The sequence below is a fragment of the Desmodus rotundus genome, chromosome 11, assembly GCF_022682495.2.
Source record: "Desmodus rotundus isolate HL8 chromosome 11, HLdesRot8A.1, whole genome shotgun sequence".
Taxonomy (NCBI): Eukaryota; Metazoa; Chordata; class Mammalia; order Chiroptera; family Phyllostomidae; genus Desmodus; species Desmodus rotundus.
This window is the reverse complement of record NC_071397.1, coordinates 102,494,802-102,517,846: the sequence shown is the minus strand read 5'-3', so window position 1 is coordinate 102,517,846 and position 23,045 is coordinate 102,494,802. Positions and strand designations below refer to the sequence as shown.

The 23,045-nt window shown below is 60.1% G+C and overlaps 1 protein-coding gene across 2 annotated transcripts in view; it reads right to left on the bottom strand.

Annotated features, from left to right (window-relative positions):
* SMOC2 (SPARC related modular calcium binding 2) overlaps window positions 1–23,045 on the bottom strand; it is an 87,460-nt gene that overhangs the window by 9,390 nt on the left and 55,025 nt on the right. For both annotated transcript variants that reach the window (XM_053914331.1, XM_053914332.2), the window contains exons 8-10: window positions 9,605–9,791; window positions 6,044–6,126; window positions 677–776 (exon numbers count right to left, since the gene is read on the bottom strand). In XM_053914331.1, coding sequence (XP_053770306.1) covers window positions 677–776; window positions 6,044–6,126; window positions 9,605–9,791 — 370 coding nt within the window. The remainder of the gene's footprint in view (window positions 1–676; window positions 777–6,043; window positions 6,127–9,604; window positions 9,792–23,045) is intronic.

The window sequence follows — 23,045 nt, the reverse complement described above, 5'->3', positions numbered from 1 at the left end:
GGAGAGAGGACCGGAGACCGTGAGGGTCTCCTTCAGAAAATGGTCCTCGCCCAGGGGCCCCTGGGCGCTGCCCTCGCCTGGCTGTTAGGGGCAGGAGACGAACGGACAGACGTCTCTCAGGACATGAGAAGCACCCCCAGCAGGGACACCCAGGTCCAGAGAGGGAGTATGTCCCGTTCCGGAGCTGGAGTCTTGAGCCCTGAGCGGGTCGGGTCTCGAACCAGCACCCATGGTTAAGGTGGTAGTTCTATGTTGTATGCGGGATTTCCCCCAACAAACGCACTTTGAGGGAACGCTGTCACACGCAGTGTTTAAGGTCCAGCCCACCGCTCCGAGGTGCCGTCCCAAAGTGTCACATCGTCTGAACGAGGGCTCCCCCATCTCCTCTGCCCATCCACCCCCGCCTGCAGGGACCCCGGGAAGTCCCGTGTCCCCAACAGGGCAGTGTCTTCAGTGGCTCAGTCACATGACAAAAACCCGCTGCGGGAGCACCTACAAGCCCAGGAGGCTCCTCCCTGTGGGGAGAGGCCTACATGCCCACCCACCCTGCGGTGTCCAGGGCAGCCGACCAGGCCTCGGACAGCGAGGGGCCAGACTGGGACGCTCACTCCCCACGTTTCCTCCGGTTTGGGCGGCGTCTTCCCAGCCCCTCGCTCGGCGGTCAAGTGCCACGTACCTGCTGGAGGAGGAGGGGTCGGAGACGGCGTGGACCATGTCAGTGGACAGCGCGTCCAGGACACTCGTTAGAAACTCATTCTTCTTGGCACCAGGACAACCTGGAGTAAACAGAGTGGGGCACGCACAGCTGTCAGAGACCACAGGACGCACAGAGCGTGGCCGCTTCCCCTGGAAAGGAGAGACGTCTGGGAACGCCGGGCGGGGGTGCACTACGGATGAGCTGGCTGGGACGCTGGTGCGGTTCTCCCAAGTGCCTTTCACACCTGAGTTTCTTGTTCTCATCGCCCAGGTGCCTGGTAGCTGCCGAAGCAGGTGCCTCTTCGGGTTTCGGGTCAGTTTCCACACCCCTAAACACACTCATCAGAAAACCACTCGGGCTTCTCCGGGGGGGGGGGGGCGGGAGGTAATTGCTGAGAGGGAACAGAGCTCCACCCCACCCCCCACCCCCGGAGGAGGAGATGACGGTCCACAGAGAAAGCCCACCACCACCGGGACAGCGTTGCTTTCTAACAGGAATGATTCTTGTTGGCTATTCCCTTGGGAAGAAGTGGAAGACATGAGCCTTTGGGTGTGTCAGGGCCGATGGTCCGGTGCCCCGGGGGCTTCCCGTGTCCATCCTGCGCTCTGAACCTCAGAGGGGATGGTGGCCCTCATCAGGACAACTGGGTCCCCAAATGCGGCGAAGCACAGTGCCTCACTAAAAACGATACACATTCGTCATAAACCAGACTGTGCATCAGCCAGGCGTATGTCTAAAAGCTTTAGGACTCTGACGCTGAAGGACGTCGACAGTTTACTTCTGAAATGAGAGCTATTCTGCCGGCCCTGCTGACTCCTCGCTGTGCTGTGAATCCGGGCGGACAGGCCCAGACCCACCGGCCGCGGAGCTGCCCAGTGCAGGGCCTCTGGCCCAAAGGACAGCAAGCGGGCTTTTGTTCGCAGAGGCCAGCGGTGGGGTGGGGCGGGCAGGCAGGCGGCCAGAGGGAGCACCCTGGCCTCCATCTGCGCCTGAGTCTCCACCTGAGCTCCTACCGGAGTCTCTGAGCTGACACAGCAGGGCTCCGGGGGCACCTCTGAGGGGACCCATTCCCAATGGGCTCGAGGTTCCCCTCCACATCACCTGGTACGACACCTGTCAGGCAGCTTCGATGACCACAGAGACCTCTGTCCTTCCCAGGCAGGGCTCTCCGAAGCCACACTGGTCCCTGGGTTTTCCTGCAGTGACCCACTCCTGGGTGGGGGAAGCCGCCAGTGGAGGAGGGAGCTGACCCGGGGTGAGGCCTGGCCCCAGGCCCTGCCCGTCTCCCCCTCCTCCGAGCTCAGACCCACAACCCGTAGGCTCCGTGACCTTGCTCCAAGTCACTACTTATTTAGGGACAGCTGCGGGCATGAGCCTGCTCTCTGGCTGAACACAGAAGAGAGCTCAGAAGCCTTAGCTCAGGGACAGAATTTAATTCTCGCCCGGTGAGGCCATCCAAGTGCGCAGGAGGAGTCTGTAATGGCCGGCCGTGTGAGTGCACGGCTCCGAGCCATCCGTCTTCCCCCCCCCCCCCCCCCCCCCCCGCGCCTGCAGAGGAAGCCGGGTCACACGCGGTAACTGCGTGCGAACAGACACACAGGAGTCCCTTCCTCCCTGAAAGCAACTTTGTTTCTTCCCTCTTGTCACTGCCACTCTCTGCCGACGTTTTGAGTCAGAGACAGAATGGTGCATTAGAAAGTGATGTGTCAGACCTAAGAGTCATTCTTACGTGAGAGACCTCGGCAGCATTCCAGACCCTCCACGGTCCCCCCCACCCCGTCACCCAGGTCATCCCGGAGCAGCAGACCAAGCGAGGCCGGCCCACTCCGCCCTCATGCTCAGCTGCCCCCTGATGAAATGCACCGTCTCCCTCACCAACCCAGCTTCCCTCCTCGGACACTGGGACCAGGCTGTTCCCAACGCCCGCCATCCCCAGAAGCTGCACCCCAGGGCTCCCTCTCGGGCCCGTCCTTCCTCCAAGCGGCTAGCAACAACAGCAAGTGCGGAGCTAAGAGGAGTAAACCCAGCGCACTGGCACCCTGCCACAGAACCACCCGGAGCAACACAGCGACCGTCTGCAAACTCGGCGATGCTCACTCCTCACAAGCCGTGGTCCTAGCAACACAAGCCGGCGGAGCCTCGAAGGGCATGAGGCAGGTTCTCAGCGGTGAACCCCGAGTCCGAAGGGTCCTAATGACGTCACTTGGGGCAGTTCTGTTTCCCCTGAGACTGAAGTCTGTGGCCCCGTGGGCACCCCCGCGGCCAGTGCAGGGGAGAGAGACCCCAGACACCCTCCCCTGGACCTGGGGACAGGTGGCCGGGCCGAGGATCCCTTTCCTGCTGGGCAGGTCTCAGGGTCCTGCTCAGTGTCCAGCAAAGCCTGTCTCCCAAAATGCAGCCACGAGCGAGCGAGAGCAGGTGTGGGGGCTCCCGAGAGGCTGAGAGGGGTCGGGGACCGGCCCTGCCCAGGCTGCTGGGTAGAAGCAGGGGCGACAGAAGGCAAGTCCAGCCTCAGGTGGCTGGCTCATCACAAGCATGTCCCCCCGCACAGAGCAGCGTGGGACCCGTGCCACAGGGGAGGTGAGCTGGAGGCCACGGGGCCCAGGCAGGACACAGCTGCCAGGTGCCCGGCAGGAAACATGTCGTTCCCCACCTCACCTGGGCTTGATCCTACGGTGCACGGTCAGCATCCTGGGCTCTGTACTACTCTGCAGCGGTTTTGCTACTAAAACCACATTTTTCTTCTCAAAATTCTACCCACAGATTAAATGCAACCAGCGACCTCTGGGTGAAAACTCTCTCTTGTGACTCCGTTGTCATCGCGGCCTCTTTGCACCTTTGAGATGCAGTGACGCCCGAGGGTCCAGGCGGTGGCCTTTGGCAGGACCAGGAGGGAGAGGGACAGCTGAGGGTCCAGGCGGTGGCCTTTGGCGGGACCAGGAGGCAGAGGGGCCCGGCAACGCCATGCCTTGGCTGTGCGCAGGGTCCCTCGCTCAGCTCCAGGAGGGCGGCGGGCACGCGCCAGGACTCACGCACCATATGGTAGTGAAGCCAAGTTTAAAATAAAGGAGAATAAAGTGAACGCAGAGACAAGCCAGGGCGAAGCGGCCCGGCGGGGAGGGAGAGCTGGGCGCACGTGCTGGAGCCCGGCCCACACGGACCTCGGAGCCAACGGGGACACAGCAGAGCAGGGGAGCCTGGCCCGTTGCACACTGGGTGGGACAGCGTCCCTTTGTACAGGGGCGGTGCCCCGGCCCTCATCGAGAAGCCACACGGGGTCCCCAAGGAGTAGAGGAAGAGGCTCGATGTCGTCCTGTCTCACTGGGCAGGAAGCACCCTGGGGTCTAGTAGGAACAATGAACTCTGTCCATCTGTCTCTCTATTGATCAGGTCACCACCCCACCCCCATGTAAGAAGTTCCGCTTCCTTGCAGCTCAAGCTATGTGCCCTAAAACCAGCCAAACCACCGGGTTTCGGTCTGTCCAACAATATCGGTCAATCCAGGATCATCAGAAGGAAAAATCCACCTAGCATCCTTACTTTATAAATTTCTCTGAGGGCTCCCTGCTGTGCTGAAGGCTTGGCCACCTCACCAGGGACCCCGTGGGGCCCAGGGGACACCACATGAGGGCGGCGTCCACTGTCGGGACCCAGGAGCACAGCCCCAGGAAGCCCAGTCCTGAGGATGCACAGGTGACCGGAGAGGCCGGGAAGGTGGAAGCGAGCATGGGGTGGGGGTGGGTGGTGCTGAGCAGGCCCAGGACGGAGGCCTCACTCACCTGGGAGTCATTCAGCAGAGATGGAGAACATGGGAGCAGAGGGAGCGGGAGCGGGGATGGGGACGGGGAGGTGGGAGGATTCAGGCACAGGACAAAACAAAGCAGGACAGGAGTGCAGAGGGAGGCAGGTGGGGTTTAAGGTCTGCCTTTGAACTTGACCACACCGGGGGTAGACTTCTCTCAAGATGATACGACAGCCCTGAGAGGGAGCTTACAGAGCGTAAGAACCTCGGGAGCCGGAATAACGAGCCAAGTGTCGGTAAGCGGCCCATTAGGCCGGGTCTTGGGCCTCATCCACAGGGTAAACCGTTGGCCTGAGGACTGGACGGTCATTTCCCTGCTAACTGCCCTGAGTAGGACGCCAATAAACATGTGCCGCCAACAAACTCCCGAACAAGGGACTGCGTGCGAGGGCGTCACGAGCCTGCCGTGGAAAGCGAAGGGCCCCCCGAGGCGGGAGCTGGGGACCGTGACTGACAAGAGCAGCCGCAACAGCACAGGGCTCAGAGGGACTGGGAGCATCCGCCAGCCCAGCGAGCTGCAGGGTTATTTTGGGAATGGACTTCTCCTTGGGACCAAGAACAGCCTCTACCCCGGAGTTATTTTAAGACCTACTTGTTTTTTCCCTAATAAGGGTAATTATCTCCAAAACCTCAAAATGATGAAGTGGCGGTGAGCAGCCACTCCGAACACACACAGCCGCAGAGCGCGCTGACCTCCCTTCCCCCAGGTGCCCGAGTGCCTGCGGCCTCTGCTCTGTGTCTGAGGCACCGGGGGCAGTGGCATGGCTGCTGTGAGAGCCGACAGGCCTCCCCTGCGTCAGCGGGCTGGGGCACGGGCCTCTTCACAGTGCTCTCCCCACCCCCGAGACCTGCAGGGCTCAGAGGGACCCTCCCTAAATGGCACATCTGCCATCTGGGCAAGTCCCCAAAGCCGTGACTCCGTGTTTCTCAGTGTTGACGACCAGCGGTTGCCACCGGATGAATGACGACCACCCAGCCTCGAGATCCCGGACCCCAGCTAGCACCCAGCATGCTGGCCTCCGCCGTGCAGGGCCCACTGGGAACCCAGGAAAGCCAGAATGAAACAAATAGCAACACGCTTCGAAGCAGCTCTCAGGTGTCATCAAATCCGCCCCATGATGTCAGAACCCTGCCTCGACTTCCCGATGTCAGAGGCAGCCTAGCTGCTGGCCCCCGCTGGCCCCCGCCTGCCTGGGCTCAGATGCTGCCCTCACATAACGTGGTCCTGGGAGGGGGCAGGGGTGCTGGGGAAAGGCTCAGATGCCACAGTAACCCTCTCGGTGCACCACAAACACGTGTGGGCTTTTTGACGAAAGAGGCCGCCCGTGAAACATCCTCCTGTGTGTTTTTAATGGTTCTGAGATTAAACCCACTGCCCCCGTTTACCTTCCAACAGACCTTTGCTGTTTCACTCGCTCGACAGGTGGAGCTCAGGTTCTATGGACAGAGCCACAGCGGTTCTTCCGCATCCCTCATCCCTCATCCGCAGGCAGCGCTCAGTGGTCCATGCTTCCAACCCCTCCCCCACCAGCCAGCCCACTCACCCTGCAGCTGGCGGCCCCTGTAGAGATCCCGCGCCTTGGCTGGGTGGGCCCTGGCCGTGTGATCACATTTCGGCTGTTCGTACCTACAGGGGGCAATGGAGGGAAGAAGAGAGAGGTCAACAGGGTCAAGGCTTGAAAGGGTGTTTTCTGCCATCTCTTGCATGGCCACGGGGCAGGGCGCCTCCTAGGCCCAGACATGACCTTTGTGACCCTGGATGTAGTGGGTGTCTCTTCACCATCTGCACCAAGAGCACACGGCATGGCCACCCTGGTTCACTCCAAATTTGGGCTGGAATCCTAGCCCTGAGGCTGATATAAAAACATCTATTTAAGTGACAGTGTTCGCCTCCTTCAGAAGAATTCGGCGACTTGCCCGTCCCGGGCAGACACGCCACCTCAGGACGTGGAGTGAGAGCCTTTGACCCCAAATGAAAGTTCAGACTCAGCATCGACACCCACCGCGTTCTCTGTGAGAGAGAAGAGCGAGCGCTGGCTGTCTGGGTGCCCACTGGACGGCAGGCTCACTGCCAGAGGAAGGCGGTGTCCTGTCCCTGGGCCACGTGCCCTGCAGGGACAGAGAGCCTGGCGGCCAGGGAGCAGGGCGGCCTGGTGCGGGGGAACAGTGTGCGGTCTATGGCAGATGGACGGGCCCTTCCGCAGTCGCCGGGAGAAGGAAAGAGAGGTCCCCCTGCACTGGGCGCTAAGGCAGCCTGGCCCATGTACAACCTGATAGCCGGGCCCAGCGCAGCCACCACCATCACGGCCAGGAGGGAGCTGCCCTCCAGCTCCCAGCTCCCACAGCACCACGCACAGTGTGGGTGCCCACTGGTGCCCGGTGCTGCCGCAGCCACAGTGTCAGCTTGACCCCAAAACAGCAGGGGAGCCAGGGGGTGAGGGGGCCGGTCCGGTGGATCAGACAGCAGGAAGGCTGACATCTGAGTTCCCAACATCCTCACATCCCTAGAGACCAGTTTAAACCAATTCCATTTTTCTTTCCAGTGACGGATTTAGCCACTTTGTATAATCCAATTGTGGCCAATAATCCATTAATTCAATCTTCTAAAGGGACCTTTTGGAAAGGTTTTTGGCTCCTAAGCAAGGGAGAGATGGGCCACGTGTCCTCTGAGCACTGTGGTGTCTGGAAGAGATGCCTGGTTCTCTGCAGCCATCTTGTGACCATGAGGGGAGTCTGTCCAAGGGCATGAGGATGTCAGAGTGCAGGTTTGGGGGACTTCCTCAGTGACATCTCACCAAATCATGTTATCCCCCGAAAAGGAGCCTCCTACTCCCCTGCCCCTCTGACGTGAGGTCATCTGCTCCCTCGTTATTTATGTCTGTTAGTAAGTCCTTATCAACACAGATGCCTCTGATCACAGCTGGCCGAGGTGCTGGCTCCATGTGGACGGCCCTCACTCACTCCATCTGGATGGACTCCCGCAGACGTCCACCTATTGGCTCCCGGTCAGGGGGCGGCATTCTGACCAATTAGATGAGGGCGTCCACTGAGGGCCGAGGGCCAGTGGGGTAAGCACTCCTTCCTGTCAGAAAGAGGCTTATGTCGCCATGGCTGCAGATGACGCAGGGGCCACTGAGCGGGCCGGGAATTTGAAGGTGGCCGAGCAGAGAACACAACACAAAAGCATATCCTTGAACTTGAGTGGCTAAACCAGTCTGAACCTCCTGGTCCTCTGAGCCGTGTTGGTGGGCACATGTCGAGGCTGGCGGGGTGTGTGCGCTCTGCTGCTGTGGAAACAGCCCTGCCAGGACCCCGGCTCACTCCCTGACGTCCCCCAGCCGAAGGTGCAGCCCCTAGGAAGGGAGGACGCATCTGCCCGCTCAAGGCTATTTCCTCAGTCCCTAGAACTGGCTGTTGCTGGCCATCAGCCTCCACGATAATGAACGAATAACTGAATGAATGAATGAATGAATGAATGAATGAGGTAAAAGTCCAGCAGGAGTCTAAGGGGTCTCCTCCTAATTTCACGCTGTTTCTTGAATTCAGACAAGAGGGCCGTACTCGGTCCTGCAGGCAAAGCAGGGCCCCGAGAGCCTGGCGCTGCTCTCCCTGGCGGGAGCCGCGATCAGTCTGGGCCGGGAGTCAGGACGGAGGGAGGGAAGGGGGTGATTATGCTCCCTGTCCGATCAGAATATGAGACGGGTTCTGGGGGTAACCTCGTAAGTGCTGACCTCATCATTTCGGAGCCAGTTTGAGGAGTTCTGGTTTTGACAGCCTGAGGATTTTTGTTGGCTGGTGCTAGGGAGCCGCCTGCCAGCGGCACCTCCCCCTGCCAGAGGTACAGCCGGGGCCGGGCACAAACACCTCAGCGCTCCGAAGTGTGCAGAAACACCGGTCCCAGGAAGGGCTCCTTAGAGGACAGAGCTCCCTGTGCATGTGCACACAGGAATAAAAAAAAAGTCGCATCCAAAATCGTTGAAAAGATCCTGTCTGGTCCAGCGCGCACAGCAGGCTCGCTGGGGGCTCCCCAGGGGGGCCCCCGCAGGGACCAGGCCTGGCCTGAGCTCCATGCAGGGCGGCTGCTGGGCAGGGCGCACGGTGAGTGCAGCGCAGAGGGCTCCTCATCCGTCTCTGTGGCTGCGATGGGTGACGTGCTGGCCACAAGGCCCAGCTTGAACAGGACCCTGCTCCTCCGATTTCCAAAGCCGAGCACCCAGGGAAACAGGTTTTATGGAGAGAGGAATGGCGGCCAGGCGTGGTCGCCAGTACCTTGAGGAAGCGTCTGTCAGCTGGTCACCACAGTCCTGGCTCCGGAACGCAGCATCGCTGTGTGTCCCTCTACACACCCAATGGCCACACCTGAGCAATGGCGGGGACCCTTCAGGATGTGCCGAACTGCCCAGGCCTGGGCACCCGGGTGAAACCAGGGCTTAAGCACATAACATGTGAGACATTGTCATGTATTTGTAAACTATTTGTATGCAAATTTATGAAAAATCAGAGGTCAATCCATGTAACAAAAAGCTACAAATACACTAACTCACGTTGACAGCATTTCGGGGAACAAAGCCCATGCCCATCGGGGCCGGGAGGAAAGGCTTTGCCGACGCCCCACAGCCCCGAGAGGGCGCCTGTGCCCGGGAGCCTGGGAGAATGTGGCCGCCTCTGCCTCCAGCGCTTTCCCGTCCACGTGGGAACTTCGGGGTGCACGCGTTTTCATGTCACAGAAAGCCGTGAGGGGCAGTCGGTTCCCTCCACTTGTGAAATGCCGGCGGTTTTGCCAGCACGGGGCCAAGGGGAGCCGCCGCCGACACGCGACGCACTCTCCGTGCCCCCGCAGCCTGGACAGCAGAGCCTGCTCCACACGCCCACCCTGCACAAGGCAGCACACCGGCCCACAAGGGCCAGAAGTGCCGTCGCTCACACGGTCAGTGCCTGGCAACCTTCAGAGCGACAGGCTCCTCTCGTCTCCATGGCCAAAGCCAGGTGTCCGCGGACACCCAGCACAGAGAAGTGGGGGCGAGGTCAGGGGGCGGTGGGAATTTCGGGCTCTGCCCTCCTGCCTCCTGTCCCCTGCCTCGCCGGCCCCCCAAGCAGGCCTTTACCTGGTGGAGGTGCCGGGGATGGGGCGGCCGGTGTCCACCAGCACGCACCAGCAGTAGCCCGTGGAGGGGTGGCACTGCACCGGCTTGTAGAGGCCACCATGAGCGCACTCGGGAATCACCACGTTGTCGTTCTTGGGCTGCCTGGCCTCCTCCAGGGCCGACTGCTGCTCCTGGTCACACGAGGACACTAGGGAGGAAGAGACAGGCGTGAGCACGTGGCCCGGTCACATGGAGCCTGAGGGTGAGACCCGGGAACGTCACGGGGGAGTGGGACAGGGCGGGGCGAGGCTGGCGGGACGAGAGGGCAGCGAGGAGGGTCAGGAGCACCAGGCGCCCGCTGCCTCTTCTCTGTCATCCCCTGGGGACACGCATGCATGTGCACACACACGGCAGGCCCCTCCACGACACACCGAGGCCATGACTGATCGTGACCTCCTGAAAACACACACGTGAAAAAGAAACTCCACACTCAGAGCCTGAGCAACGAAAGCACACGAAGACAGCGCTGGCTGCAGCTTCGGTTCACGTCAGTAGAGAAGGCCGTGTTCTTCTGCCTGCGTCTGCCTTTTATCCATGGCCCCCACCCCCACCCCCGCCACTGTCAACAGCTCCAACAGCCACGAACCAGGCACCTCGATGGCCACGCCGCTGTGCACTTGATACCTGTGGGAGCTGCCCATGGCCCCCACAAGCCCTGTGACGACCAAGGCCCTCGGACCTGAAACCCCACCCCGACCCCCCGCCCTAAGCACCCCATGAAGCCGCCGCCTCGTCCCAGGTGTGGAAGGTGCCCACACGGGGGGCTGCCCCTGGCGTCTCGGCCCCAGTGAAGCTCCAGGAGTGCACCGTGAGGTCACCGAGCAGACTCTGGGTGGAGCCCGGGGACAGGGAGCAGAGGGGACGGGACTTCACGGGACAATGACAGCTGTCTGCGCCAGGCGGTCAGCTGAGCTCGCAGTACAGGCCGTGCATCGGCAGTTTCCGACGTTCTCACTGCACTTGGGCTGGACCAATGACCGTTTTATGCGTCTTTTGGTTTCGTCACCAGCTCTCACTTAAGGTGATGCTGATCCCCGCGGGGGACTCCTCCACACCTGGTGGCTTTGGTCACACTGAGACAGGCCTCGAGCAGCTTGTGGCCCAGGGTGGCCTGGCCGGAAACAGTGACCACGGTACACACAACGCAGTGTGACAATCAGCTCTCGGCTGACAGTGACATCGGCTTGCTTTCGTGACAAGCCAGGCGAGATCTAGTAGCGCCTGGCACTGAGGTGACGGAGTTTGCCGGGCGCTAACCCTGCACTGTGCCGACTGCGGCTGGTGCCCTCTCACAGCATGTCATTTCTCTGGACGTCCTGGGGGAACACAGGAATCAGTGGGACCTCTTGGGTTCTTTCACCCCTGACTGCGGCCTCCCAGGCTGGCCTCGGTCCCCCGGAGGGGTGGGCGAGCAAGCTGAAGCTGAACCGTGTGGGCCCAGGCTGATGCGTCAGGGGCTAATCTCAGAGCCTGTCCCCCGGGTCATTCAAAGCTCGCAGCAGGTGCCGAGTGCAGGCCGCCATCCCTCCGGGAAGCCCCCGGGCCCCGTCACGGAGCCGCCTGCCCCAGCTCGGTCTGCAGAGGAACACTGGGCCCGCCCTGGCCAGGTGGTTGCTTCTGCCCAGGGGCACAGAGGTGCTGATGTCTGAGAGTGACTGGACCACGGGCCCCACCAGGACCCGGGGGAGCCACTGCCTGTGAGGCCTCGTAGTGCTTCCAGCCTACCCCCCAGGCCTTCCTTACCCAGCATCAGATTTTGGTTTTGGTCTGGAAGTTAAGACCTTTAAACAACAGAGTTCTGACTCAAACAGGCCAACGAGGACTGAGCATTTGGTTTCAATCGGCAGTGACACCCCACTGATCTGCGCCCTGGACAGCAGACGTCGGACGAAGGGCCTCCCTGCGTCGGCCCTGGGCTGGGGGCCGGCAGGAGGACCCCGCGTGGAGCCTGCCCCCAGCTCTCCTCACACACACACTGTCAGCAGCCGCCGCCTTCCTGGGAGTGCCCATGTGTTCCCACTGAGTGTTCCCCGTGAGTTCCGGACTCTGGAGCACGCTCCCAGGTGTGCTCAGCAAACAGATTCGCAAACAAAACCCATCCCTGTGTCAGGCGGTCACCCTCAGGATGAGGCCTCGGCTGTCACTGGAAACTGGCAGGAGCTACACGGGATGACGGTCGTGTTTCTTCCTGAGCTGCCAGTGAGCTCCGTTATAGCTGGTGACGGAGCTGGGGGATGCGGGGACGGCGGGGCTCTGCAGGAGGCTGCTATGTGCTGTGCGTGGCTGCGGCGAGGGTGGCGCTCCCGCTGGCTGCCTGGAGGACACACCACCAACTTCTAGGCGCTCTGGGCCCCTTGCCAGAAACCTGACTAGTGAGCAGGACTCGCGGGGTGACTGGGCGCAGACACGCTCACGCTCTGTCCAGGGACATGCTGTATCCGTCGAAGCCATCCTGGAAAGTTCTGGAAACATCCCTTTCGAGGACTGGATGTCATATTGGAAGCCTCAGCCATCTCCTAAAATTTGCTGAGGACGGTGTGAAAGCACAAAGCGGTTCTTCCGAGTCAGCAGAAACCCCGTGTCTGTCTGTCCGTGTAGACGTCCTGGCTGATGAGATGCTAACCGGTGCCGTGGGACGCAAGCGTGCTGCAGAAGCAAGGGCACCTCTTTGTTCAGTGAGGGGAGGTGGAAATGGCGGCGACGTGCTGGATCCTGCACGGTGACACAGGGGGTTAAAAACCAAGTTTTAACATAATTACTTTTCTAAAAGTTAGGTGGGAACCCATCGCAAAAGGGTGGCCTGGATGTTTCTGCCCTGGCACGTGTCACTGACCCCCGCCGGCACGCGGGGCCCAGACACAGGTGCGCCGCCCCTTCGACACAACTCGCTGCGGCCCCTCTGCTCTCCAGTCCCAGCACTCGGGCTCGGCCTCGTCTGTCCGCTGGGCGAGCTCGCACGAGCTCCGGGCTCCGGCGGCACCCCCGCTGCGGCAGACGCCCGGGAAGTGCTGAGCACCCTGGCGATGGCCGGCCTCAGCGCTTCTTCGCTAAGAGATGTGACCAGAATCCTGATCGCAGTCCAGTTGGCTTGTATTATCTCATTGGACAACCACAGAACAATTCTGTATTTTTAGAAAGTTACCTCCATAAATTTAGAAAATATCCATTACAAATACTCGTGTATTTCCCAAACCAGCAGATTTCAGTGACTTAAATGTTGCCTGACAGTCTGTTCAGATAATCTGCTGGCGGAAGTGAATCTAGATGGTAACAGATGGCTGTCAGACATTTGCGAGCTTCAAGGGGAAAGAGCCGCCTACAGGTGATCTCATTGGACAGAGGCTGCCTGACCTCAGCGCGGTGGGGCCTGAGCGTTGCTCCAGGAAGCAGGGACAAATGGCGTGCATGCGGGAGAAGGGAAAAGGAAAGCGCTTTCGAGTTGCCGTGTGTCCAGACGCCTGTCCCACGCGCACGCTTCTCTGGCCGGCTCACCCTCTTAACAGCTTCACAGAAACACTCAGGGCTTCACTGTTCCCTTTCCAACAGGCACGAGACCCGGAGCAGCTTCTACAACAAACTAAGACACTCGGAACTGTTCATCTTCCATCCCACGTCCACTGCCACAGACCCGGGATCCGACGCCCGCAGCGAGTCGTGGGTCCCGGCCACGTATCGATGCGGGTTTTCTGTGCTCCACTCCCAGTGACTGTTCACTTCGCAAGGGCTCCTCTCCGGGCCCCAAACTCCTGCGACGGGTTTGCTGTTGTCTGTGTTGCGGGGGGCACGTCACCTCGCCACCGGCTGCTTGTGGGCTGGGTGGTGACGGCTGTTACTGGATAAGGAACACAGAGTCCCTTTATCCACAGGATAATCTGCTCCAGGAACATTCTGTTTCCCCAGGAGCACCCCACTTTTCCAGAATTGCACAGAAATGCTTTGTAGGTGCAGCCAGAAATCATCACGGCATCGACGGTGCCGTACGTCCCCGCGGGTCCTGCCAGCGCAGGCCAGGCCCCGCCCTTGCGTCTGATTCCTATGGACAGGACTGCGTTCTCTCTGCCTCTGTCCCCTTTCCCCTCCATCTCTGCGTGGAGTTGCGAAGAGGCCGTAAGCACAGGTACTGCCGGAAGTCAACGGCTGCTTATTCAATCCTCTGGCGATCCTCCTAAAAGCACGGCAGGCTGTGCAGTGTGAGGCGGAGAAGACGGCGCAGGTACGAGGAAATGGTCCTGCAAGTCCGGCCTGACCTGGCCCACAGCGCCAGGGGCCACGTAAACGGGGGGCCTGCCAGACAGCGTCACGCCAGCCCGCAGGCCTCAGAGGATGGTCCAGAGGAGCCCACAGCACAGGACGCGAGTGGACTGGGAAGGAGAGACGTGTCTCACGAACTTGCAGGACTGTTCGAGATACTGGAAATCACACTCGGTGACTCGATCAGACGTTGGGACGACACTGTGCCCTCGAAGCACACATTTCAGCCCCAGTAAGCATGTCGTCGTTAGGAAGAGAACACTCAGGTGTCCACTTTTATGAAGGTGAACCGCTTCGTTAGTTAAATGGCAAAACTCTCAGGAAACTGGGAAGGGGAGGTAACCCCTGTACTTTAAAGAGCAAATTAAAACAAAAGCCCATGGCTAGCATCACACTTAATAATGAAATAATGCCTGCTTTCACTCTGTGATTGAAAATAACCTCCCCCACTCTACTTCTCAGGATATCACAGGGCCTAGAAATGCAAAAAAAAGGTTAAAAAAGACAAAGATTTGAAAGAAAAAATGTAAAACTGTCCTTAATCACATGTGATAGGATTGTGTATTTTTCTAAAAAATACTAAAGCATCTACAAAGAAGCTGCGGGAATTAATAAGTGACTATGGCAAAGTCTCAAGACATAACGTTAATACGCAAAAATTGCTTGTACGTCTGCATAGTAGCAAAAACGATCGGAAGGTAAAATGGCTAAATGTAATTGCAATAACAAAAACACGGAATTCTTGGGATTAAATTGATGAAAATACGTTAGGACACTGTTAACAAGAAAAAGCATTGCTGAGAAAGGAAACCGTCAGCAAAGCAAAAAGGCACCAGTGAGAAGACACCAGAACACAACTCCTCCAACAATGGGCTGACTCGCAAAATACAGTCAGAACTCGCACAGCTCAACAGCAACAACAGGCGTCCAGTGGAAGAGGGCAGAGGGCCCCGCAGACCCTGTTCCCCAGAAGTCACACAAATGGCCAGCAGGTGAGTGCAGAGATGCTCCGACCAAAAGCCCACGATGAGGTGCCACGTCGCAGGTGTGAGCGTGGCTGTCATCGATGAGACGGGAAGGAAGAGGTGCAGAGGCGGAGGGGAAGGGGCGCACACGCACTGCCGGCGGGGATGCGCGTCCGAGCAGCCACCGTGGGAAACAGGATGGAGCTCCGCCCTCACTGAGACTAGAACGGCCTTACGGCCCAGCAGCCCCTGGTCGTCTGGCTACTTATCAAAAATCTTGAAGACACTAGTTCCTGAGAATGCACGCGCCCTGTGTTCACTGCAGCATCACCGTGTCAGCTGTGACCACCGCTCTCCCCCGGACGCCCAGGCTCGCCCTCGTGGGCACCTGTGGGCGCGGAGTCCGGGAGAGCCCCGGGCCTTCGTGCCGCTGGTGCTGAGTGCCTGCAGGGCCCTCGGGCGCATGCCCTGCACGCCACTTCCTCCGACGTCCGCTGCACGTGGGCGCCTGTGGTCAGCTGGCGGGCCCTGGAAGTTCAGCTGCCACATGCAGGCAGCCCCGGGAGGAACTTTGAGGTTTAATAGGATCCCACTCACAGAAGGCAAAGGGACTGATCGTTGCTAGCATTTAGGGGGTATTCTAACTACATGCTTTTCACGTAGGAGCTGGATCGCATGGAAACTCTGAGGCTGGAGCACTGTCCTCACTTTGTAGACCCAGTGATTACATCAGAGAGAAGTCGGGGGCCCAGGCCAGGCCGCCGGGGTCACGCGTGTCAGAGCCGCGGTCCGACCCAAGCCGCCGGGCCCCACAGGCGGGGGCAGCCAGGAATGTGCATTTCCAGCAAGTTCCCAGACGGTGGTGACACCCGCATTTTTGTCCATCCCAGGTTTCAACATACGGGTTTTTTATTTTTCCTCAGAACCGACTACTTAACTTTCACACATGCCGTCTCCATCAGTCATGGGACTTTCTGTGGTTTCCTCTGCAACTGGGCAACATTCGGATGATCAAAAGCAAAAGAAGGAAAATCAAAAGGAGCCGTTTAGAATCTGATTTTCTAGAAACGGCAGGTTGGAAGGGGAGACCTAGAAATCGCGGTTTCAGGGGAACGTAATTACTCTCAGGTCCACGGTCAGTAACAGACCCAGCTGGCACCGGCGGCTGCAGCTCTGCCTGGGAGGGGCCGGGGGGATTTTAGAAAAGACGACGCTTTCTAGGTGCACTCCGTAATCCGGGCTTGTCACCATAGTGCCACAGGCACTGAGGGCCAAAGCAGAGCTTCTGCGCGTCCCCTCTGGTCCTGGAGACAACAAAATGGCCTGTGTCCTCAGGGGCCGACGGAGGCCCCATGGGGTACTCTACCTCCTCCGGGCAGCAGAGCGGGGACAGGCTGCATGAGAAGCCACTCTCCCGCAGGGACACAGAGCCACCGTCAAACCGGGCGTGCCAGGCCCTAAGAGCCCTCAGAACAGGGCGCAGGAATATCACAGGAATCTCACAGTCAAACTTACGTTTCCAAAAGTAAAGGTCTGGATGCAAGTCATGAGCCAGTGTCTTCGACAGGACAGTAAGGACCACGGGGGCCGCTCGGACTCACCTGTCCCGTGTCCGTCCCCACAGCAGCTGACCCAGCCTGAGAGGAGCCACAGCCCGGGAGGCTGTTTCTGATGGGGACCACGTGAGTCCTGGGCCTGGAGGCCGGGGGAGCAGGGTGCTGTCAGCCAGCACGAAGGCGGGCCACCCTCAGAGCCCCCTCTCCCACCCTAACACTCCCTGCATCCTCCGAGTCCCCCGCTTGTCCACAGGACCATCTCTGCAGAGAGTCATCCTGAAATTTTTTGTCCGAAGTGTTTTCTCAATGACAACTGCACCACCATCACTCTCGAAAACCCGAGACCAAGTCACCCCGCATCCCCTTATTTCCTCCGCCTCCACACTGAGCCCAAACCCACGGTACTTCCCAGACCCCGCCGCTCCCCCATTCCACAGTCCTATCCCCAGCTCCGGGGCCCACGACCTCCCCCAGGGCCACCCCAGCCTCTCCCCCATCACGTCCTCACAGTTCTCAAGCAGCAACCCGCACACAGACCCTCCGGGCCACCACCCTAGACACCTGGGACCCCGTCCACACTGGGACGGCCCCCCGGCTGCCCCACCGCAAGGGCAGTGTGCGAGGAGCCTTCGGGGCCGCCGGGGTACAGTGCACAGAGGAGCTGCCGGACGTGTTTGTCCCCAGGCGCTCTGCAGAGTTAGGAGACTGCTTCTGTTTTTAAGAAGTTAGAAAAATAGTCTGATTTTGCATTTGGATGCCGTACAAAAAGGATCAGAATGTTCTCTGCTTCCCAGAAAAGTCCCGCATGAGACCGGGGGGCCTGTCTCACGCAGCCGGCCGCGCACACACCGAGGCCTCACCACACTTCAAACCTGACGGGCCTCCGAGCCAGCACCCAGGGTGGCTCCGTCTCTCCACTCCCCTGGCTTGCAAATAAAGCAAAGAATGATACGTTTTTTTAAAAATGAGAGGGGGAAGTAAAAAACAAAAGCAGCATCCTGACACAAGTGACGGACATCGGGGAGCCACCCAGGGCCCTGGACACCGTTGTCCAGAAACAGGCCGGCCCAGGTCAGACCCCGCGGGCCCGTGTTCTCTGTCTCCACGTCAGACGTGAGGGCCGCCTGCCCACGTGGTCACAGAGATGCAGACAAAATGAGACACAGGACGCTGTCACCAGGCAGCATCACCCCTTCCTCCACAGGGTGTAAGACACGGGACACAGAGACCCAGACAGCAGGTGACATCACTTTAGGACGAGAGGGTCCCCACTGAAGGCCCTGAGCCCTCAGAGCCAGGAGGAGGGGTGCCCCAAACGCTTGCCATGGTGCCCCGAAGCACCACCCACGTCCAGCTCACTGTCCGGGCAGCCCGGGGAGGCCAGCGTGCGGCAGGGTGGCAGGTGGTCTCTTTCAGCCCAGCCCTCGGCGCACAAGGCGCAGCTGGGTCCTGGGGTGGCTTTTATCTCTCCCAGGCACGCTGCAGGGGAGCCCTCTCCTCAGGAAAACGGGGTCCGCAGCCAGGCCTCTGGTCTGCTAGGTCAGAAGGACAGGGACGGGAAGATGTGGGCTCAGTGTGCAGGGAGACACTCGGGGACGGACAGACGGACCAAAGATAACTAGAGCAGGAAGGACCTCGGTGGCCAGTGCGGCTGCTCCCCCGACTGGATGGAATTCAGGGAACAAGGCCCTGTTCCCGCAACACTTTTCAGCATCTGGAGTGGAGCAGGCTTTTGGCATCTCTGGGCCACAAACACTAACGAAAACAAAACAATCTCATGTTTTAAGTGAATCTACGATTTTGTGTTGGGCCACATTCATAGCCATCCTGGGCTGCATGTGCCCGCTGGCCGCAGGCCGGAAACCTCGACTCATGGTCTTGTTCGGTCCCGACTGCCGACAACCACCGAGGGTTTCGTCCGCACTGGACACGGCGCTGGTCGCCCTGGGAACCCAGACTCTCAGCTCCCATGTGGCTGCCATCGCCTGGTTTCCAGGGCCGGCCCTCACTCCTGGGGACTCCCACCGTGACCTCTGCTGTCCCCCTCGCTGCGCCCTGACGGCCGTGCAGGGCGTCAGGCCACCCTCACTGCACCCCCGGGTACCAGGTGTGGGAAAGCAAAGTGACTTTCCAAAGGGGGCTCAGGCCGCGTGTTCAACCCTGGAGTGGACACTGTGTCCCTGGAAGGAGACTCCATGGGCTCGCTGGGACACGTGGCCCTCGGGAGCCAGGCCTAGGCTCCGCATGCAGGACGCACTGTGACCAGCTTTCCTGGGCGGCCAGGCCTGTCCCCTGTGCTGACTCGGCCCTCCCTCAGCTGTGTGACTGGACTATCCTCTCCTGCGGAGACACGGAGCCCGTGGGGCGGTTGTGTGGGAACAAGGGGCCTGAGGTTGAGCGCCGCGCACACGGCCACTGTGGGCTGACCGGCGGCTGGCTGACTGGCTGCTGGCTGTGCTCCGGGCTGTGGCGGGGGTGTGAGAGCCAGGGAGGTGGCAGAGCCCTGTCTGAGCCAGACAGCGGCCCTGACCCCGGCCTGCAGGGAGCGACCACAGGGACAGTGGCACCCTAATTACAGAGGCGGGCAAGCTCCGGGAGATTACAGAGGAGCTGCCCTGCGTCCGAGGCTACGTCCCAGGCAGGGCCGTCCCTGTGGCCTGGCCGCAGCCCTGCCCCCACCCTGCGGAACAGGGTGACCTTCCCATGTTGGCGGCTGGTCCCAATGCTCCTGGCTGTGTCTGCTTCCTCAGTCCGCCTGACCCGGGCTTGGTTCCGCCTCCCTTTCCTAATGAGTACGCACAGACCTCAGACTGAGTTCCCCTCCTCCTCCTCCTCCTCCTCCTCCTCCTCCTCCTCCTCGGGCCAGAGGCGGCTGTCCTGCATCCCCTGCGCCCCAGTGGCTGTTGGGGCCCTGACCTGCTGGAAGGAGGCCCTACAGACACGGCCTTGGTAGCCACACACACAACACATCTAGCAGGGTGTTGGCGGAAGTGTGGCCAGTGTGAGGAGAAGACACTAAGGAGGAAGGATTACTCCTTAAGATGCACCAAAAACACAGGTCCGATGCTCATTTAACAACCTGGTGTCTCCTGCAACTTCTCAATCACAGAGTAACTTTTTGTAAGTGTAGCTGCAAACCCTGAGCTGCTCAGTGGGAAGCCCATAGGCTGTCTTCAGCCTGGAGATTCGGGGGGAGGGGGCCGGGCTGGGGGGCTCCAGGCAGGGAGTGTGCCCACAAACCCTGATCAGCACATTCCCCCACAGCGGGTGCCTGCCAGACCAGAGCATCTCCCGCCCCCTTGAAGCCCCTCCCCCGACGAGGGAGATGCCGGCAGACACATCTTGGCAGAAGAGCTCACGCCGTGCAGACTCTAAATATTTAGCTTGTGCAGACGGCCGGGGCCCAGGAAGGGGCAGGCCTGGCCCCAACCACACCACCTAATAAGGCAATGTTCTGTTCTGATTTACACAGGGCGCCTGGTCCCACTCGCCCCACACACACGGGACTCTCGGGGCGGCAGGGGAAGCAGGACCCGGCTATGTGCAGCAAGGGGACTGCGGCGTGCACAGAGTTCCAGGCTGGGACCCAGGCTAGGCCATCGGAGACTCTGCCTGCCTCCTGCCACGCGGCGTCACACACAGACCCCACCCTGAGGCTGCAGCCGGCAGCAGCAAGCCCAGCCCGACGGCCCCCTGGACATCCCAGGAGACCTGTACCTGGGCAGGTGCCCCCAACGTCGCTCCTTCCCGTCTCGCCCTCTGAAGGTCCTCATGGTCCAAGGTCATCTCTCAGGTCAAGGCCATCTCTCACAGGGACACAGGACACATGTCCTCCTCCAACAGTGTGGTCCCACTGACTGTGTCTCGTCTGCCCCCTGCTGCTCTGCCTCCGGTCCCCTGGGACCCCAGACTGCCCGCTGAGGCTGAGTCCACAGGTCCCTTAACCAACCTCCCTCCCCCACTGACCCTGCCCACTGACCCCGCGGTGAGCTCACTCCACTCCCCCAGCTCCACCACAGCAGCTCCCGGCCCCTCACCTGCACTGGTCACCCCCCAGCGTGGGCTTTAGCCACAGACCCCGTGTCTACCGAGAAGGGGCTGCAGGGACCCCGGCTGTAGGTCGTTTGTTCCCAGCAGTGTCCTTTCTCCACCTTTCTGGGTGGGGGAGCCATGCCCCTGATGGTCAGCCCTGTGGTGGGCATGAGGTGTATGCCCATCTGTTCCCATCCCCTGGGAGGGACACTGCATCACAGGGGCATGTGCATCCCTCCAGTTCAGGAAGACAGTCTGCTGAGGACAGGTCCTCAGGTTTCCTTTCCGAGCTCTTCCCTGGACCCAGGGAGCCTTCCGCCCAGGCTGCAAACCCGGACTGTCCTGGGGGGTGGAGAACCTGGCACGGCGGTCACTTCAGGCTCTCTGCTTGGGGAGCGTCCATCAGGGCCCTGTTCTCTCCTCCAAGTGGGTGCTTCCCTCCAAAGTGGCAGCACCAGACCCATGGCAACGGAGAAGGCTAAGAAGGGGGGCTTCCGTCCAGCTAAAATCTGGACATCCCCGTGGTGGGGGACAGGGGAGTGGCCTGTAACCAGCTCCTGCGGGTGTTCTGAAGGAGCCTTGGCCAAGACCCTGCGTCGGCCACGTCTCCCTGCGGGCAGCTAGCCTCTCAGCCCATGGCTTCCAGCCCTTCTCTCCGGGCTCCCTTTGTCCTGCTCCCTCACTGCCCACCCCTCGGCTGCTTCTGCACCGCACTCTGTGGTCCACATTGAGAGGAGCTGCTTGAGTTCTTTTTAAATATTTCCACCTCTTCCAGTGACCAAAACTTCATGACTTATGGGTCTAGTTGGGATCCAGATGTGTTTGCAATCTCGCACTTAAAAAACAAAATTTAAAAAATGGGGGAAAGAATATTTAAAAAGTTACATGCAAACAAAGAAAACATAATTCGTCTGCCTGTTCCCTAGGGAATGCTGTTAACTGTGATTTAGAGCAGAATCAGAAGACAGTTATCGTTTGGCACCGATTTTAACGTGCACTGAAACAGAAACCACCGTCAACTCTGAAGGGAGCAGAGAGATGCTGCGCCGAGGCCCATAAAACTGGAACATCGCAAGCAGGAGGCACAGGGCGTCTGCCGGCCGGGAGGGAGAAATACTTTCACCCGGGAAGGCGGTGTGGGGGCAGGTTGGGGCGGGCTAGGGGGCTCTCAGGGCTGACTGAACCGGGGCCTTTGTTTGAGGAGCCCCAGGTGGGGCGCCCACGTGGGTCCTGGGGTCTGCAGCCCAGCCACACGCGCTTTGTGGGGGATGGGGGGGCCTTGCCTTTGCCGCTCGCACAGATTCTGGACCAGCCACGTGCAGAGACAGAGAGCAGATCCGCTGTGCCGCTGACCTCACATTTAAAACAAGCAACCAGACGAGCAGCATGCGCCTGGATGTAGGCCCAGGGTCAGCGCCCTGCTCAGCAGGCAGGGCAGGGTCAGCCCTGAGTCACAGGCACGGGAGCCCCAGGAGGGGTGGCAGCCGGGCCACTTCTGAGTGTCCAGAGTTCCCTCTGCTCTCCCCTGACCCAGAAGGCAGCAGTCACACCCCTGACTCCCACTGGGCAGAGCTGGCCTGCCATCCGCTCCGCCCCGCCCTCAGGGCCCCCAGCTGACTCCCATGTTCCCTCGGGCCTGCTGGATCGGCCCAGCCAGGGAGGGTGACATGCTCTCATCACCACCCACTGAAGGAACTGTAGGCTCACCCACTGAGTCCCTCCACAGGGACACACAGCGCCCACCAAGCAGCTGGGCACGGGGCCGGAGCTCTGGGTGGAGCGGAAGTGGCTCCTAAGAAGCGAGCAGGAGACACCAGCTGGCTGTGTGGGATGCTGTCCTGTGGCTCACGCCCTCCCCTGGGAATCGGGGGTGGGGGCTGCCACCCCCCCCCCCAACGGGACTATGCAGAGCACCAGCAGGGCAGGCGGTGCTTGGCACAGAGGACGAGCAAGAGACATTCACTCCCTGAGCGCTGCTGGTTTCATTCCAGACTGAGGAAGAGAAGAGCGAGGGGTGCTCGGGGGGCGTGGGCTCACTCTCCCTCAACCCCCAGTGCATCGCACGCACCGGCAGGCTCACCCACCCACAAGATAGTCCCACCTGGGGCTGCACGTGGGCGGCTCGGGTGTCGTGGGGTCAAATATGATATGAGGTGGGGGGCAGGGAACGGTCATTAATTGCTAAAATAATCGCAGTCAGGTACTGGTTGTAATAAAAATAAGTAAATAAAATTTTTTTAAAAAGCCTTTACTGGCCATCTATTTCTTCGCAGCACCAAAATTGTATTTACTTTGGTAAAACTATTTTGAGAAAGAGACCTGAAGTAAGTATCTAAAATTAACACTGATGTTGAAGCAAGGAAGATTTGCCACCCGGCAAAGTCACCTCTCCACGCCCAACTGTGTGTGTTGCTAAGGGGAGACGGGGACCGTCAGGGACACTGTCTCAGAGGCCACAGCAGGACACCCGGGGGGCGCCCTCTGGCCCTCGGAACCTCAGCTGAGACCGGGTTGGGACAGGCCGCTGGGAGGACTAAGGGGCGGCTGAGCAACACACTCAGTAAACAGAAACGACAGCAGGTGTGTTAGCAGGCGGCG